At 40.3% G+C, this 20525-nt stretch overlaps 1 protein-coding gene across 1 annotated transcript; it reads right to left on the bottom strand.

Moving 5' to 3' along the window:
* Positions 1-16227: 16227 nt before the first annotated feature.
* On the bottom strand, positions 16228-18906 carry LOC145409000 (uncharacterized). Its single transcript, XM_080279570.1, has 2 exons — positions 18762-18906; positions 16228-16642 (listed from the first exon to the last, which is right to left on the bottom strand). The coding sequence occupies exons 1-2, from the start codon at positions 18899-18901 to the stop codon at positions 16249-16251; spliced, it is 534 nt and encodes a 177-aa protein (XP_080135696.1). The 5' UTR covers positions 18902-18906; the 3' UTR covers positions 16228-16248.
* Positions 18907-20525: the final 1619 nt, after the last annotated feature.

Raw genomic sequence — 20525 nt, 5'->3', positions numbered from 1 at the left:
CCCGAGAATGTAGTAGAAAATTCTAGTACATGGGAAGCTTATATAACGATGGGAGAGACTAGAGCAGTTCAGTCAGTTTCAGTTCAGACTGAGTGTACTTCAGTGTCAGTGAAGTGTCGGTGCTGTTTGTGAAGATTGTGTATCTCCAGTACTTGTGAAAACAGTGAAGTGTAGTTGGGAAGCATTAAGACAGTTAGTGAAGATTGTGTATCTCTGGTACTTGTGAACAGTGAAGTGAAGTTGGCAAGCATTAAGTGTAATTATTTGGAAAATAAAGACAATGAATATAGGAAGCCAGCGTTTATTTACAACGCCTGTGCTGCTGTGCTGTTGTACACTGAAAGGCTGCCTCTAGGAAGAACAACTCACTGGACGATGTCCTTCCAATACTGATCTACTGCTGTTGGAGCCTGTGGCAGTGTGGGACGGAGACATAACAACATTTGTTTTTAATCATTTTAACATAGGTAGATACTTTATTAATTGTTCATACATTGTTTCATCATACAGTGTAGCAACCTTGCATGCTGATATCACTTAGTGACAGAGATTACTAGTGTCAGCATTAAAGCTCAGCTAGCACCCATCCTGCGTACCAGGGAAGACTCTTACAGACAGCCACAGGGGCAGGCTGTCTCTGTATGCCATCATGGCCAAGTCCTGTATATCTCAAGCCGTATATAATTGTAGAGAATATAGTCTACAAAGCCTTCTCTGCGGTTTGGACTACCCTCAAGACGAAGTGGACTTTAGCACTTAATACTACTCAGACCCACTACACACTGGTGGAAAGTCAGTGGGATTCGTAACAAAGACTTGCTGCATTCTTCTAAAAAATCACACATTTTGCACCAGAAACATAACATCCCCTCTTCCTGTTCTCTTACGCCAAGGTGTTTAGTATGATGACTGCTGCTGTATTGCTGTGCTTGAATTACCAACCATGCACTTTACCTACATCACCTGTGATCATTGGCACATTTAAGTCTGGGCATTGGGGGGTATAACCCCAAACGTATTATGCATAGCCCCTGATCTCAAACAGCTTTTTTTATGTATAAAATAAACTGATAAATAACTTGTGTTTATGATCTAATCGTCACATCAAAAAAAGAAAGATCTGGTTAGATGTTGCATGGCATATGCTGATTGCATCCTTTTTATAAGCAGGACAAGAGAGAGGAGAGAACAGGAGGAGAAAGCAGAGGAGATGAGGAGTGCGACAGACAGATGAGACACCAAAAGAGTTTCTGGAGAGGTGAAGAGTATCAGATGAACAAGACACAGAGTTAACACAGTTTTGTCATATTTCATATTATACCCATTTTCTTTTTTCATATTGCGAAAGTTAGCCTAAGCACCTGACCGGAACCTTTTGGTAGAGTACAGTACTCTCTCACATCTTATTTTAATTTTACCCCAGAATAACTTGAAAATTATTTAGTGAAAATCTAAAGATTTCTGGGCTGGGCTAGACCCCCCATGTTTCAATATCCTAAATACTCCTCTGCCTGTGTTCCTGTATTTGTCATCATTAGTGTTGTAACTTACTCCTCAGTCCCCTGATTTGTGCCTACTTTTTAGGATTTTTTCCCCTGGGAATATACTTTTTCATGATGGTGCTACTGCACTGCTTTATCCAGGTGGAGGTGGTGTGGAGGTAGTAGTGGTAGTAGTAGTTCTTCCCTAGGCAGTCTGGCCGAACAGCCCCGAGTCTCTAAGGATGGCCACATCTATGACCGGGCTTTCCCACAGAGCTCTCAAGGAGTGAATGTTGTGTTGTTGGCACAGGTTATTGTGTGCAATGCAGTCTTCCATAATGTGCTTAACAGTATGGGATGCTGTGCTGCATCCTGGACAGACATCAGCGACAGAGTCATCCAGCCTCTTCTGATAGCTCAAGAGGGCTGGATGATGCCCACATCTCAGCCTGGCCAGGTGGACCCTGTCCTCACGAGGGAGATAGAATTCAGAAGGGTGGATATCAGGAGGCTGTGCATGCAGCAGTGTGTTGTCTTTAAGTGACTGAATGGAGCGGCGAGTGATCTGAGTATAGATATGTTTCTGGAAGCTGGTTTGAGGCGGGCGAGAGGAGAGAAATGACAGTATTTGTGTATGATATCGCGTGCTGGGTGTTGTTTTGATGTTCCTTGGTGTGTGTGAATGTGCTGCCATGTAGTGTAGTGGATGGTGTGGGTTTGTGGAGGCTGCGGAGAGAATCTGTGCCTTTCATGTCTAGTTGATTTTTGAGGACTTTGGTTTCTTGGTGTAGGTGGTCTGTAGGTGTAGTGGCTGTGCAGCCTGTGATTATTTTTAGGGCCTTATCCTGTATTTTCTGTAGAGTATTGTAGTGCGTTTTAGTGAGGTTAGCAGTCCAAGCAGGGCTTGCATAATTCATCATTTAACATATTTATTGTTTGTATACTGTGGTGGTGGTTTCTTTATTGTGTCCAAATTTTGTATGGACATGCGACCTTAAGGCGTTGAGGCTTGGTGTTCATTTATCTTTAATGTTTGTGATGTGTTGTTTAAATGACATTTATGTATGTTACACCAAAAATTTTGTGTGGTGCGTGTGTGTGTGTGTGTGTGTGTGTGTGTGTGTGTGTGTGTGTGTGTGTGTGTGTGTGTGTGTGTGTGTGTGTGTGTGTGTGTGTGGTAGGGGAATGTTGTTTATGGTGAGGTATGGAATGTGACTGTGTTCTGCTGTCCAGTTTATGAGAAGGGTCACTGTAGATTTGGCTGGGGCTATTTTGAGCCTGTTTGTGATGAACCATTCGTGTAGTGTGTTGAGGTAATGTTGGAGGATGTGTGCAGCTGTGTTTGCGTTTTGGTGTGTACATGTAAGTGTTATGTCGTCCGCATAGGAAGCTATGTGTATCGGTGGTGTGTGGGGTGTAGGTATGTCGTGCATGTATAGGTTAAAGAGAGTAGGAAATAAAACAGATCCTTTGGGGTTGCCGTTTGTGAAGTTTCTGATGTTCAGTTGACTGACCGGCAAATGTTATTTGTGCACATCTGCCTGCTATATAGTTTGCCAGCCATCTTTTTGTGTTATTGTGCATGTTTGTGTTGAATATTTTGTTTGTGAGGTTGTGACGGGGGATGGCATCAAAAGCTTTGTTAATGTCTAGTGTGACCAGAAGTGTTCTGTGTAGTGGCCTTGCTGCATTGATGCCATCAAAAACTTTCTGTGTAAGGTTTGTAAGATGAGTGTTCGTGGAGTGTAGCAACCTAAAACCACGTTATGATGGGGCTAGGCGGATATGAGGTGTAAATAGTTGTGATACCAGTCGTTCAGTGATTTTGGAGGGGGTGCAGAGAAGTGTGATGGGGCGGTGTAAGGAAGATAATGTGGAGTCTTTGTTGGGTTTGAGGATGGTGATGATAGTGCCAGGCTTCCAGATGCTGGGTATTATGTTGTGTGAGTAGATGTAGTTTGATATGGTGGTGAGTGCTTGTAATTTTATGCCTTGTGGTCCAAGGTCTTTAAGGTGTATGTTGCTAATGTTGTCTGGTCCACAGGCAGATGAGTGCTTAGGGTTGCTAATGATGTGCTTCGTCTGGTTGTAAGTGAAAGGTGCGAAGTCTGGGTCTATGGGGAACTGTCTCTTGCGTCGGATGACACGCCGGTCGTCTCGATGGAGGTTTAGATGGCTGACATGTGAAAAGTGATTAATGAGAGTGTTTGCTTGTTGTTTGTTTGTGGGTATGGTGTCTTTTGTTGTGATGGCAGCATGTGATTGTGTAGTGTTGCTGTTGGAGAGTGTGATGATATTTAGTGTTTTGCAGAGTTTGCTGGTGTTTGTTTTGTGATCAAGTGTTTGGAGATAATTATTCCAATTTAGTGTTTTCTGTTCTGATATTCTATCGTTTATTTGAGTGTTGAGTTTTTGTATTTGTTGAACGGTGTCTTGTGTATGGGGTGTTGGGGAGTGTTGTAGTGTGTCACATTGACTGATGAGGCCTTGTATTTGTGGTGTGAAGTTTGGGTTGTGTCTCTTTCTGTTGCCTCTAAGGATGTGTCTTTTGTCTGCATTTTGAATCATTGTACTGAAAGTGTGCACAGTGGTGTTGATGTTTGTGATGAGTGTATGCTTTAATGTTTCGAAATGTTGTTCTATTTCAGTTGTGAGGCCTCCCAGTTGTCTGTCATATAATTAGTGTATGTGTGTCTGTGGCCAGCTGGATAATTCTGGCTTTGGTAGTGATGATAATTGGGAGGTGTGTACTGACCATCATTCTGTACTGATGGAAAAATAACCACCAATAACCTACTTACAAATAAAAATTAGTGACCAGTACATTTAAAATAAAATTTTAAAATATATGAAAACATTTGAGGAACTATTCTTAATAATACACTTTAAAACAGAATAATGAATGGACCTAACTTAATGAGGTGTCCATACTATGTCTTGAAGAAGGGTATATGATATACTTGGCAACGTTGACCCTTCAGTTTTTCGGGGAAGGAGAATAAGGTAATGAAGGAGGTTGACGAAGCACCCTGACTGTACGCGTCGATCCCTTATTGATGTACAGCTTCTCCATTCATGCTAGATCACAATAGGGAGGTTGGACTTGTTCCAGGTCTGGGCAAAACTTGAATACTTCTTAAAAAACAGTCAATGGCCATGCTGGACGCAGTGCCAGAAATAAAATACTCTGCCAGAACTTGGTTAAGTCCACTCCCAGACTTATATTCAGACTTGCACCAAGACTTGTTCCAAGACTGGTTCAAGACTCGTTCCCCTGAAAGTGGTAGAGCTTTCCGGTAGTTTCAAGCAAAATAATAAGATAAAAGTATTATACTTTTGTGAAAAAAAAAAATCATTGGAATTGTTCACGGTATTAGACAATGCAACCGTCCTTTGACCACCCTAACCTCTAGGTGTTAGGATGATACTCCATAGGATAACAATTCGTTACAATAATTCACAATTATAAAACAGATTTTAGTATCACGGTGGTGTACGTGACTACCTAGCCTTACCCCAGGGCGTCATAAGCTGACATCAGCTGTCTTCTGCCTCACCTCACACAGCTGCTCTGGACTCTTCTCATATCTAACAATTTCCAGGGCAGATTTCACTTTCAAAACATTACTAACATAGACAAAATACAATCAAAATACCTTTTAGGGGAAAAGATGTCGGTGCACTAACTCATACCGGGGCTAGGAGAAAGAAAAGCTCCAGGCAGGATGCTGTGATGCTGCCCCCTCAGCAACCAAAACAGAAAAATGACCTTGCACCTCGTTTCCACCTCACGTGTTGCCAAATCTCCCCTTAGGGATCTTTACGATAAAAGAACTTTTAAATTGCCTCTGATATTTTCTTTTAGAAGTGTGGATAAATAAAGCAAAATATATAGGAACTCACTGGTCACATATTAGCATCAAGTGTCATTGTTCAACTGAAAAAAATAAATACTGAATCGATGTAGAGAACACACAACAACATCGTAAAAATGCATAAAAACATGAGATATGACAAGGCAAGGTGCAAAAATATTACTGGCATTTATTTTCAACCTTGACCACTTTCCAGGATGTTGTGAAGGCAAGCTTTAGGGAGCAAAAGGTGATGTCTGGGGATGATGGGAGGTCGAGGGCCTGGTGTGCAATATGGGTATGTTGATGGAGATATTGGGTATTGGTGTGGAGGTTGAGCTACGCCCTGAAGACACATCTCGACCACGTCGTAGAGTGGCGTGACTGGGAAGGCCTGCTCCAGTCAGGAAGGACAACACCATACTACGTCACGGGTGCGTCACGGAGAACGTCACTGACAAACTCTAGTCAACTCCATCCCTCGGCTAGGTGACGACGTCACGGTCGCTAGCCACACCCTTCGCGAGCTCATTTCCAGCTGGAGGAGAAAAATGAACACATCATAAGATTCAAGATTCAGCCCGACTTATTCTTGTTACTTATTGCGACATTCATCAACTATATACCACACTTATACTTAGCAGTCCACACACGCTTAGTGTTAGTTTAACTTTACAGTCTGTAGGCAAATTTAAATGCGAATGACTTAAAAAAAAAAAAAAAAAAACTCTACCACAGTTAGCTCTCGATCGCTTGTTTTCCTTAACGGAGCTCACACCAAGTTCATTGCATTTTATCCCAAACTATTTTATTTTCATATTGAAGTCCCCGGACGATCGGCCGCCAGCAGGCTATGTAAACCCTGTCACAGTCCCATAGATGAAGCATTATCCCATCACGTCGTTAACTGCACGCCAGGTTTTGCCCCCTTCAGACCCCCTGGATTACGGTATTGTTTTTTTGCTTTTTGTACCTACTTCATTACAAATCTTGATGTACTCGAAGATATTCTCACCCTTCACCCCGACATCCTTTCATTGTAATGCCCTGGCGCTAGAACGGTATTGGAGTATTTTGGTATGTACTGTATACCGGGGGTAAATGCAAGCTTGTGTGTGTGTGTGTGTGTGTGTGTGTGTGTGTGTGTGTGTGTTGTCCACACACGTACACATCAGGTGCATGTGCATGTATTGTCCTTGTGCTGAGTTTTGAATCAAGAGATAACTTTATAATGTGTATCGTCTCTGTTTATCTATCCACCTGTGTATGTGACTATGTATGTGCCTCTGTTTACAGTGTATATGTACATATATGCCTCCCTGTATATATATATATGAATACATATCATATATAATTATATGCATGTAGCATATGTATATGTATACACGCCTGTACACATACGCATATCTTTATACATGCGTACCTATCTTGTACATACAGTATGTCTATGTCTGCATGTGCGTGAATATATGCAAATATGCATAGATATATACGTATATGTATGTGTGTACATGTGCCTCTCTCTGCATACGTATCTCCTTATGTGTGTGTCATTGTATCCCATTGCTCCTTCCTAAACCTGTAATGATAATAACGGCAACAACTTTGTACCACGTATGTGTCATTGTATGTCTGTTTACTATTGTGCTTGTACTGATTAACACTTCTATACCGTCTATGCCCTAACGTATCAATGTAACTTTTTGCCCCCATGCACCCTTCCCTGCTTGGCATTCAGCAACAGTGTTCCCCAGAATGCTGGGGCTTGTACTGAATGGTAAATAAAAAAAAATAAAAAAATCTATTCATACTGTAAATATATAATCGCGCCTTGCTTCCTGTCATTTGTGTATATACTTGTAAACAGTAATAGCATATACAGTTGCGGACACATAAAACAGAAACACTCCGTCCACCAGTGAGGTATGACTGATAAATTGATGGCTTTCTTAAGAGAGACCGGACTGATCAGAGTAATGTGACTTTTTTTATTATATGATTATGGTTATTATCGACTGTAAATATGTATATATTGTACTATTAATTAGGGTTGACAGTTGACATATCTGAAATAGTTCCTCCTCCCAATGATCTATTTCTAATATTGATGTCCCCTACATTAAACCCCGTTCCTGGACTGATAGTCACCAGCTGATGAGTGCAAGTGTGCAATATAGAAAGGTATTGGACATTTGCAGTCGATGGTGGTCTGTTGGGCGAGGTCCTTCACTTTTTGTACAAATTATGTAAATATATTATACCATCTTGATTAAGTTGTCCTAATTATGGCCGACAGCTGACGTATATGGAAATGTTCCTGACTCGTCTGGTTCTCTTTCATATATTGATGTCCCCTATATTAGGTTGTGTCTCGACTGACAGTCACCAGGTGATGACTGCAGGTATGTAATGTAGAAAGGCATTACATATCTGCAGTCGATGGTGTTCTCTTGATCGAGATCTTTTTACCATTAGTGTAGGTTTAATTATTTGTCTTTAGGATTTAGTATAGGTTAGCGATTTGTCTGTTAGGTGATTAGTTTCAGGTTCTTTAGATTAGGCATTTTTGTTTATAATATTAGGTCAAAAATATAAAAATATATATAAAAATAATAAATAAAAATACAAAAAAATAATAAAATAAAAATTATTATACATATATATACAGTCGTCAGCACAAATTCGCTGCAAGCCTGCTCGTGTGATGTGGGTCGTTTTGTCTGGCAACGGTGTATGGGAACTAGTTGCCACACAGGCTTTTATACGCTTTAAAGACGTGTTTGTTAGAATTAATACTATAAATCATCCAGAATCCAATATTCTTTATATCTGATTAGCGTAAAAATGTGCAAAAGACGACAGATGAATGTTGTCGCGTGGTGAAACTCCTGTTCTCTCCCTCGTATCCATCCCTTGTCCCTCCCCACCCTTCCCTCCTCCTTCCCTCTCCCTCTATCCTTCATCTCCACTCCTCTCTCTCTCTTCCCTGTCTACCTTATATCACCCACAGCGCTAATCCACGTAATAAACTGCACTCTTCTCTATCTTTTGTCTATTCCTGTAACCTTTTTGCTCCTCAACATTAGAGAGTTTCATGCCATGCAACAGTCTCTTTCTCCCACTCGTTACTCCACACATGATGCAGCAGTTCGAACCTTTAGTGTTACTGATACTGCTTCGTGATTCAGTGAACAGTATGAGGAGAATGGGAACATTTTCCTAGGGAAGAGAGAGGGCGAGAAGTAGGAGGAGTGGGCACAAACGTTTGTTTAATTTTGCCTACTAATATAATAGGCACAGACTTCCAGGCTCACTCAAACAAATACTAACAAGGAATACATCACAAGAACGAGACCGCAATGTTCCTGTATCTCCCGGCTGTTGGTAGTGACAAACGGTGGAGAACAGAAAGACAACTGGAGAGGAGTGGGAAGGAGACAAGGAAGGTAAGAATGGGACGAGAACAGGAAGGAATATTGACAATAAACCTTGGATATAGTTGGTAGTACTGCATGCAACTGGGAATAAGGCAGACTGGGTTTAGAAAACAGTCAAGAGAGAATTGCGATGCGCCAGTCGGGTTAGTGCCGTGGATAAATGAAGGTAGAGAGGGTGGGGAGAGGAGACAGTGGAGAGGCATGAAAGTGAGTGGGGGATAGGAGGGAGAGGGAGGGGTGGGGGGGACATCAGGAGGAGTAAGGGGGAGAGACGGGAAGGGAGCTTACACACTGTTATAATGAAGAATACCAGAGTATTACGCTCATACGTCGTTCCATAACATTGTCAACTCTTGCAGTTTTTTTACGCTAATCAATTACTGTGTACAGAGAATTGTACTCTAGGCAGTCTCTACTGTAGTACCACTTTTGAAAAACACATCGTTAAAGTGTATAAAAGTGTATGTGGCAACTCATCCCTTTACACTGTTGCCAGAGAAAAGGATTCGCATCACACTAGTAGACTTGCAGCGAATTTATGCTTGCGACTGTACGTGTGATTGAAAGTGTGTGTGTTTATATGCATGGATGTGTGTGTGTGTGTGTGTGTGTGTGTGTGTGTGTGTGTGTGTATTTATATATATATATATATATATATATATATATATATATATATATATGGCCTTAATAACCAGGGGCTTTGGCCCCAATGGTTGAAAGGCAAAAAAATGAAGAAAAAAAAAACAGTGAGGTGGTGTAATGCTCTCAGCATCTGGTAACACTGATAGGAATGGAACTTCACCAGGTTTCATTCGGTCACTAGGACGAACCGAACGCGATGATCATTGCCACTGTGCGCAGTTATTGGTGGTGATATTTAAGAAATGATCCGCCAAAAAATAAACTGAGAATAGCATGTCATGATTATGGAAAGTTTTTAAAATTGTGTCTCATAATACACCCTGTACATAGTGGCAGTTATGAATGACACGGATTTCAGGAGTGGTTTAGTTTCGAGTCATAAAACATGCAAAAGTTAACAATTCATCATATAAGTCATAGTTATCAGCTTCCCTACAGCTATCAATGAACAGAATATTATCGTGACGCCCATCCTACCTACCATGAACCTGACATTGGTAGACCTCTGAAATCGAAGCAAGTTCACTACATACAGAAGGTGGCGCCACAGGAGGCGGCAGGGTGGGTGTGGGGGACCAGGGAGACAGGAGGAGGGAGGTGGGTGAGGATGGGGGCATTAGTGGTCGAACTGGGGGCCAGAGGAGTGGGGTGATGGGGTAGGGGGTGGTGGACTTTGATAGAAGACAGGAGCTACAGTGGGAGGGATAGACCACAAGGTGATGACTGGGCAAATCATTGTTTCATGGAGAATAAGGTATTTTACAGTCAGACAACGAAACGTTATGATGACGTTGCCACGTGTTGTAATTGACTCATGGTTTGTAACAATTCACGACACACTTTCCACTGGGTGGCTCAGTACCCCTGTGCTATGGGTATGGTGACTATTTGTTAATGTGCAAATCAGTGACACGTCCCTACAGTTTGTCAGATGTTACAGCTGTTGTGACTGGGATAGGGAATTAGTATTGTAACCTAATTCCCGTCCACACTAGCGGGCAGTGACTGGCGGTTTGTGTCCGCATCGGGTAGAGTCTGTCGGGCACGACTGTGATGTCCAAAATGTAAGGAGTAGGTGGTCCCTGAACAGGTAGTTAGCACCCCTTGAGTGCGGTATGACAATGGTCAACACAGTACGTACGAGAAAAATAGCACTGTATAGCACAATACAGTAATTGATGAACTAGTGAAAAAGAAAAGAAACCAGAGAGTGAAATAATCGGGCTGTGTCTGGCGATTTCACTCAACAACGGGCATGGATTGTTCGCTTGTTTGCCCGTCAAACTTGCCACAGATTGTCCGATGACTGACTTCTCACTCGTGCCCGCCAGTCACTGTCCGCTAGTGTGGACGGATCTTTACGCAGTATCATTATCGATGACGTCTGATTTCGCAAACAGAGTAGGGATAGGCCTATGTAGATGTTTCCTTTACCAACAATTATTTATGAACACTCTGACGGTAATGATAGTCCCTGTGGCTTTCATTACTCTGTATGGCACAGATGTAAAATAAAGGTGGATTTACTTAACTCAGGATTATGTTACCGTTTTCTGTATGCCGTGTTTGGCTGTTGATGTTACACATTGCCAGTGATCATTAGTTATATTTAGGTTTATACTGAGCAACTGTCTTATGCCCCAAGCATTCCTTCACAAATCCTCGAGCCAATACTGGTCTAATAGAGATGGAATATATGTGTGTAACATTAGTAATGTAAAAATGTAGCACAGACCCTGCCTTTTCGTCATCAAAATAATAAGGATTATTATGTTTAATACCTTGTAAAGTTATTATCATAACAGTGTAATTATCAGTTTCTTTCAATTCTGCATTATGTAATTATATGATTCACAAATACTTTCAACCTAATTAGGCATTTCACTTTATATGTTTTACTTGCAAACTCCTCTTCTCTCCCTCCCCTTCTCTCTCTCTCTCTCTTTCTTTCCCTCCTCACCTCTTAGGTTACGTCCTACCTCGCAGTCTTCCCTCACATTAACTGACACGATTAAATAAATTTATTTCCTTACCCCTTACGCGATGAGGAATTTCTTGTGGCCTGATCGTCTGGATCAAATTCAAACCGTTGTTTATGGGTTGGTAGACTTTATAAACCTTTAGCCTTTGGACATCACTAGTGCTTCCGTCACACATGAAAAATCGCCTAGAATTAGTCAGAAAAAGTGCAAAAGATGTCAGCTTTTTTGTAAGGGCTAACGCTGGATTACGTCCTTCTTTCTTGTTCTTCCCATACATAGTAATAATAATAATAATAATAATAATCAATCAATTAATAATAATATTAACGATAATAATAATTATGATAATAATAGTAATAATAATAATAATAATAATAAAACACCCGATATGTGTGACCTACCATCGCCAAAGGCTCTCTTCCTCTGCTGTCTTGTTGCCTCCCTCTCCCTCCCGTCTCGTTGCCTCCCTCCTACTCCCCCTCTCCGTCTCCTTCCTTCTCCCTCACTCTGGTGGGAGAGCGCTGCGCCCTCTGTGGGCTATGTATGGACACATATGCCTGGCAGGGACTGTCGGCGAACTTTTGCTCGTGGGTGTACTTTACTGATCGTTCGAATTATACTAGAGGTAATGGGCATAAAGTTATTGGAAAGCATTTCCAGTCTGATGAAGCTTAAGCATTTTTTCTTTAACAGGGTTGTTAACAATTGGAATAAACTGCCCACGGATGTCATTGATTGCAGTACAGTGGTGACATTCAAAAATCACATAGATAAGTACCTCACTTCAAATCCTCAGCTAAACACCTTCATGACTCAATAATAATGTAAACTGTTTTTCTCTATTTCAGATCGTGATGAAACTATAGCAGGGAAATGCTATGCAATTAATGATAATTGTAGCTTATTGACACTTGAAGTGTATAGATATAGTAAGACAGAATATAGTTTCCCACTTTTTAGTCTTTCCTATGAAAATTCCATGTCAGCTTTTTCATGCTGCATGGTGGTCCTTCTCATGTTTTTCATACCAGCTCCGACTGGAGGGTTTGGTGGGTGGGGGAGAACCTTCTTGCTTTACTGTCCTTACCTCCAACTTGTTGAATTAGATATCATAGTAATGGTCTTCTCTGTAACAAGTGTCACAGCACTAAAAATATCATGACACACTAAATAATAGTGATAGCAATATTCAATTAATATGTGCAATGTAGAGACTTGAGGGATAAACGTGCCTAAATGCGAGCAAGCTTTGAGGAAAGTTGAACCTACCCTATCCAAGAGTGTGAGCCCTTCCAGTGTGGAGACTGGGTTCTTGGGTGGATGCCGCTTTTGTGCCTCCACCCAGTTAACAGCGGCACCGTAGAAGGAGTCACTTCACCCCGTGACCTGGTTATACGGTTACTACCCAGCACTGTAAATGGTTTCCTGGGTTACAGGAAGCCATTAGACTTGTCTCTCTGTGATGAGTCAACGGAAGTGAAAAGAGGGGTACGAAAAAGATACAGGACGGATAAAGAGAAGCAGGAGAAGAGGAAGGGAGACAAAAAACGATAAAGGTGAAGGAAAATATAGGCAGCACCACATCAAGTGGGTGAATGATAGTCGTCAACAACTACGGTACCACTACAGGAATGGGTGAAATGATGTTATTTTGAAAACAGTCGATAGGAGGTCAGGGTCCCAAGGCAAGGTGAAAGGTTTGGTCATTTAACTTAAACAGTTTTGTTTCGGTCTGGATGTATGATGGAGGAAGGCTTGAAGGTTAGCCATGGAAGATTTTTTTTTTTTATATATATATATAACTTTCAGAGCAGTAAATTAAAGGACAAGGTCATGTGACAAAGACAACTTACATGCTGTTGATCCGATTTGAACCAAACTTGGTAACTGGGTTAAGGGTTATGTAAGGATGAAGGAAATAGCTTTTGAGTGTAATCAGTCAAAGGTCAGTCGCATAAGGAAGAGTGAAATATTCGACCATGAAACCCATCCCTGTGATCAGTGTGCATCTGTCAAGACTTGGCACGCTGCTCATCACTTTCCAAGCATGGTGATGTATCACTCTATAAACGGTAAATTAAAAGTAAGGAGGGTGTTTGGTTCATCACATCTCCAGTATTATTTACCAACATTTTTTCATTATTATACTTCAAAATCACAGGTGTTCACTGATTATATGGACGGGCCGTAACACCGATTGTATGGGGCGGGGCTGTGCTGTCTGGGAGATTCTTAATATTTGTTTATTAATATAAAATTTATTTTCTTGTCTTCTGAAAGCCAGTATTGAAACACCCAGAGACGACAAGAGCTCCACTAAACATCTTGTGTTTTTACACACGCTCTTGCGATAGCTAGGTGGGTGTTACGTTTTGCTCGACACGTGCCTGTGTGCGCGTGTGTGTGTGTGTGTGTGTGTGTGTGTGTGTGTGTGTGTGTGTGTGTGTATGTGTGTGTGTGTGTGTGTGTGTGTGTGTGTGTGTGTGTGTGTGTGTGTGTGTGTGTGTGTGTGTGTGTGTCACTGTCTGTGAACACTGTAACACCCGCAGTTTTGATCTGATTTTAACAAAATTTGGTAAAAGGGTTGTGAGCCAGCCGCGGGATTAAAGCAATATTTTTGGCGGCAATACATCTAAGGTCAAATTCACATGGCAGTGTCAAATTTCAACCCGTGGAAATCGTTAACAACACAAAAATCCTTTTTAAAAATATGATTTTATAATTCTTCCTCTATCATGCTTCAACATTTGATACTTTTTGATCCTTACTTCACCCCATCCATAGATGGGAAAAAAATCATGATGATGATGAAAAACATCCTGTATTGCGATAAGATTTACCGAATATTAAAGGCCTGGTATGAATACCGGCAAAACTGTATAATTTAATCACAGCTTTTCCTTCGGTTCATATAAACACATGATATCTTCTCAAACTTCATTTTGATCGTCATATAGCTGCAGTTGTCAACAGTGGTGTTTCTCAACGTTTGTGCATTCACCTGGCATCTTCCTGTCACTCATCATCAGTGTTCTCACACGCATCAGAGGACAGGTTGATGTCAACTCATGCATAATGTGAGGCGTCTTTTGGGCAGAACATATTCGCCATGCGGTAAGTCTACAACATTTAAATGAGGCCAATGAGTTCTCTGTTTAATTCTGACCTCCACTAAACGATTATAGCTATTTACCCACATTAAGATCTGCGGGTTTTAATGGGATAAGTAGTTATCTCAATAGAGTACATCTCACTGAAACCAATGTGTGTCCTGTTACCTTATTCCGATGGAGTTAAGGCGAGAACGCCTTCAACACATTTACATCCTTTTTTATTTCTTTGTTCTTATTTTTTTTTTTTTTTTTTTTGTCCAACTGTCGACTGAAATAACTAAGCTGATATTTTTTGGTTCTCCTTATACTAAACTTCGTAATTACAGGCTTTATTTTACATTTTTGAGACCACCAGAAAATTGTATCAAGGTTGGGGCAGCCCTCGAGGAGTGAAGAAGTAAATCATTTATTCCTTCTTTGAACACACACACACACACACACACACACACACACACACACACACACACACACACACACAAATCCTGTACTGCTGTCTTAAGGCTGATGCTGTCAGTAATTTCCTGTTAAATGTGTTCATTATGTGTTTCACGATGGACAGAACACTTATCTTTTACCTCTGTATTGTTTTATTTTTGATACAGTGCTTTATGGAAGACCAATGTTTTATCTAACAATTAATTTGTACAAAAATACGAATGAAAGTTAAATGCTTTATTCTACATCACTCCACTTTAATTTCGTACAACCTGGTGACATATTTATTGTTTACTCTTGCTGTCTCCAGACAAGTTCATTCTGTTTAGGAGATACTTTTAAAACTGGAATATTTAGATAGATCCTTCATTAACCCCTCCAAGTTTTTAAATTTCCTTTGGAAGCAACAAGGATAAAAGAAGTATATGTTTATCCGTCATAGGTCCAGTGGAGGTGGCGTGGCTCCTGACAGTCCAGTGATATATAATTATGTGGAGCGACATTTTTATTTTTTATATAGATAATGAATGGAGGAAGGAAAAACAAAGGAAAAAAACTAAGTCCATGTGCGTAAGGGCATCCTCCATTCATAAAATATTTATAACAACTGGATTTGAATTGAAGTGGATTAAATGTTTGTGGGAAGCAACTCCCAGGAAGTGAATTCCAGAGAGTAGTACTTACAGTAGCATTCTAGATACAGTAGCATTCTACTCAATATTTCTTACAATCTGTTACATTTATTAAATATTACGTGTGGTGATGGTGAGGTATTCTTTCACTTGGTGGCACGGATATAGTTGCCCGTTTCTCCAAACATACCTCATTCACCCCCCCCCCCATCCTTCGAAAGAAGGATGCTGGACTGCAGGAGACGGGCAATATCAACCTGCAGTCCACCTTGTTCACGTCCCATTATACTACTACTGCTACTATTATTATTGCCATGACTTATTAAACGGTATTATTTAAAATATTGAGTCATACCTGAGAAGAAAATCATCCCATTATTTTACATCGTACATTAAAACTCTTCAGTGTGGTGACAGATTTAATTTCATTCATCCTACCTTCAGACGATTGTAGGCCTACTTATTGTAGAGGAGACTTTCCGAACTAATTGGTTTGGATTTAGTTGCACTGATCCAGTTACAACAAAATGTATCCCAAATAAGTAAAAACATTGCCTGGAGGTAGGAAGGCTTTAAAAGTAAGTTACGTGCTTCAAAAATCAGACTTTGCAGCTCTTCCTGCTGTACGAGTGTGTTAACATTTCTCCCCTACAGACTGTTGTTCTGTGTATGTTAATTTGAGTTGTTAGACAATTGCCTTGCCATTGCTGCAATATCAGCTGCCTGATTTGCCAATGCATCAGCTGCTGTTTTTGCTTCTTCTTTGCTCATTTTACTTCGATTGGCTCTAAGATTCTTCATTTCCTCTTGTAAGGCGTGTAGTTGTGCTCTGAGGTTGCTGATTTCATTCACCATGTAAACAGCTGCATATGTGGTTCCAGCTATTTCCCCGATGCGTATGAGTTTACCAGCTACCCTTCGTAGTGGCGCTGTTCTGGCTCCGAACCGTAGAAGTCCTGCCATAAATGCTCCACGCTTTGTCCTTTGTACCGTTGGTCCTGCCTCGCCGTCTGGGAGAAACGACCCATTCTCCAGTGGTATGATATCTGCCTCCTCTTCCTCGGCGCTGAAAGGACAAGACATTTTATATATATATATATATATATATATATATATATATATATATATATATATATATATATATATTTATTTATTTATTTATTTATAGATAGATAGATAGATATAGATAGATAGATAGATATGTATTGATAGAAAGATAGATAGATAGATATGTATGTATAGATAGAGAGATAGATAAATAGATATATGCAGATTAAGCACATGATAAATTAGAGACACTAACTCCTTTCGCATATTACATGTTCAGACAGAGTTACACAGAGACAGCAAAGTAGGGCACGTGTAACAAAGTGGGACCTGACTTGGTCTGATATGACATGATCTCACCTCATCTCCCCTCACTTCGGCTGAACCGACGCCCTGAACCATACCAAGCCCAAACAAAGAATGTTGGCCCGTGAGGTACCGCTTTGTAATTCTGGTAGAATTGTTACATTTATAATGTCCATAGCTCATATTTTCATTATTCTAATATGTGTCAGAAATGAAGAATTATGCAGTTACACTTCTTTCATCGAAGCTCTATGGTCTTGTACAGATTTTAGAGCCTGCATAATCAGTGTGTTGGAATAAGTTACTACACTGCTGGACTGGCCTTACACCATACTTATGTTGTGATGTCCTGGTTTGTGTTTTCCAGGTTGTCCTTTGTAAAATGCATTATAGTCCTTGCATGAATTTTTATACGCAACGCCTGAATTGCTTGATGGGCTTTTGTTGACGATGCCTTTCTTAATGGTGTTTTCAGTCTTGAAAGCTAAAGGACGAGCAACCTAGCATAAGAATAATATGAAATACTATGCCAATTGGTTAACATTCATAAATTCATTTTACATGCACTACATTGTATTTCATATATTTTAGGGAAGGGAGGGATTAACAGGATAATAATTGAAGAATGAAAAAATGTAAAAACAGGATTAATCTACTACAGTGCGTTATTTTTTTATTATTTTATTCTAAATGTTTTTCCCATTCATCCCTCCCATCCCTAAAATATAGATAATACGACCTTGTGGATGTAAAATGAATTTATGATTGTTATGTAGTTGGCACAGTATTTTTATATTATTCTTATGCTGGGTTGTTCTTCTTTTAGTCTGATGATGCCAGATGTGACTGACAACTTTGCAGAGTAAAGGCAATCCCTCCCCTCTAAGTGTGTGTATTACTGCCCTGCACCATATGCTGTCTACAAGATGAGTAACTCTCTCTCTCTCTCTCTCTCTCTCATGTATATTTATGTACATATATACATATATTTATTTATATAGATAGATAGATGGATAGATTAATGGAGACAGATAATTAGACAGATGTACCTTTTAGGCCTGTGGTCCTTTAAGATGGATGGAACTAGGCATTTCCAAAGTTAACAAACTGGAGAACCCCAGGGTTCGGACCTATGAACGTTATGAATGTGTGCTGATGAGCAAAGTACACTTCCTGCAGCACCTTGCACACAACAACCTTAGGATATATATATATATATATATATATATATATATATATATCTATATATATATATATATATATATATATATATATATATATATATATATATATATATATATATATATATATATATATATATATATATATATATTATCCAGACAACTCTTCCCGCATAATAAAGAGGTTAGGTAGGGTCAAGCGAAGAAGTAAGAATAATACAGAAAGAGAACCAACGTAAAGTCTTGCCATTGACTCACTCTTCAGGCTAGGAATCCTGACTCCACCCCACGGGCATAAACATCCACACTTTCACGCTTCGTAGTACTCGTACGTATCAGCGGGAGTCAGTCCGACGATTATCACATCACCCAAATAAAGAGGAATCCAAAACCCTTAATATGACCTCCTGCTTACAAAAGTCTTCCAACCATTACGATCCGCTGGCAGTTCTCTTGCCTTATGATCCTCCACACATCACTTTCTTATACACATTACTATGGGCATCCATCCATCTTCTCATCTAAGCACAGTATTCTGTCATGGCTCACATCTCTCTCTCTCTTTTTTTTTTTTCTCTCTCTCTCTGATATAGATAGATAAATAGATAGATACCGTAATTCTACAGTGTGTTGCAGTACAGTAACACTGACCTGTAATACTGTGGTGAGTAGGTGCCAAGATCCTGAATAATAAGCTGCACAGGTGGATCAATGACCAGAGTCCAGCCAGCCTCATCACCTGCCACCTCCACGTCCCCCAGGGATGGTCTTTCTGAGCCTGCCACCTCCATGTCATCCAGGGATGGCCCCCCAGAGCCCACCGTCTCCATGTCCACCAGGGGCAGCCCTCCAGAGCCTGCCACCTCTCCCGCTTGCCCACCAGAAGCTGCAAGGCGCCAGCACCAATGAGAAATGACACCGCTTTAACTAACATGGCCGAGTATTCATGGTACGTCAGTGATAATAACGCACAAGGTTGGTACTTGTCAACATAAGTTCACAAACATATTCTGAAGGTGGTTCATAGTGGGGTTAGTATATGCGGTAAGTAGGTGTATGAAAGTGCATGGAGTGTGAAGGCTGAACAACCTGTTAAAGAGAAGTTATACAGCAACGAGGACAGAAATAGCGGAGATGAGGTTATGGAGAAATAGAGTTTTATGTTAGTGAGAGAAGAGGGGAAAAAGAAAGTATAGAAAAAGAAAGAAGGAAAAAGTAGTTGGTATAAAGTGAAGGGAAAGAAAGACACCGTTTTGCTTGGAATGCAAGAGCGTCGTAGGTGGTGACAGGGACGGTAGTAATGGTGATCAGAGGTAGACAGTGGCGAAATATTATTGGAAAAAAGTAAGCAATTAGACGCAGATAATATTCTCGGAGGCTGAGGAGGCTCCCTTGCACTTCCTTAACTGTTTATTTCTGGTTGTGCCATGTTAATAGTACCATGTATGGTATTACCTCCGCAAGAGAGGTTGGACGGTGTTATATTCACATGAGTCTGTTTGTCTGCTTGTGTACAAAGTATTCGAAAAACTTGTTATCGGATTTCAGTGAAATGTGGTGGATAGACAGGTAGTGGGCCAAGGAGGAGGAGTTTAGATTTACAGTTGGATTTGGATCCGGATGCAGGAATGCATAATAAATTTTATTTTCGTTAGAGATATGTGCTGTCTATATACAGTAGTCTCTCTATCAATTATATAATTATGCATATATATATATATATATATATATATATATATATATATATATATATAGATATATATATATATATATATATATATATATATACACGCACACTCTAAACAGATACATATACATAGTCAGATACACAGGTAGATAGATAGACGAGAACGATATGCATTATTCCTCTTGATTCAAAATCCCTGCACAAGGACAGTACATGCACATGCACCTGATGTATGCGTGCCTGGACAACACACACACACACACACACACACACACACACACACACACCCACACACACCCAGGCGGTCGCTCTCTCGCTCTCGCTCTCTCTCTCTCTCTATATATATATATATATATATATATATATATATATATATATATATATATATATATAGATATATATCCTTGCACCAAAATTTAGGTCAGTATACCTACCTAACATCAGTTTCTGTTATGGTTATCACAGGCCGTTTTCTACGTCCTACTACGATCTGAGACGGCAACACCCTTCCCTGTGTGGAGCTATGCCGGTTTGAGCCTTACTCTTGATGACACAGGAGGCTTCTTAAATACCGTTTAAACATCGGCAGAGTTTGCACGAATAACATACAGTACAAGAGGGCATTTAGATGTAATGTTCAGAAAAAAAAAAAAAATCGCTTGTTTTGAGGTGCTAGGATGTCTCCAAAGACACTTTCGGTACGGCTCCATATGTCTCTCCGAGTTTAA

The sequence above is a fragment of the Coenobita brevimanus genome, chromosome 79, assembly GCF_032717465.1.
Source record: "Coenobita brevimanus isolate Jiangsu-jjx chromosome 79, ASM3271746v2, whole genome shotgun sequence".
Classification (NCBI taxonomy): Eukaryota; Metazoa; Arthropoda; class Malacostraca; order Decapoda; family Coenobitidae; genus Coenobita; species Coenobita brevimanus.
This window is presented reverse-complemented; position numbering and strand designations above follow the sequence as displayed.

Excerpts from the sequence above, each read along its gene's own strand:
- LOC145409000 (XM_080279570.1), bottom strand. The coding sequence starts at position 18,901 with ATGGAGGTGGCAGGCTCAGAAAGACCATCCCTGGGGGACGTGGAGGTG. Across the intron at positions 16,643-18,761 it reads TACTCACCACAGTATTACAG|CGCCGAGGAAGAGGAGGCAG; the intron begins GTCAGTGTTACT and ends TTGTCCTTTCAG.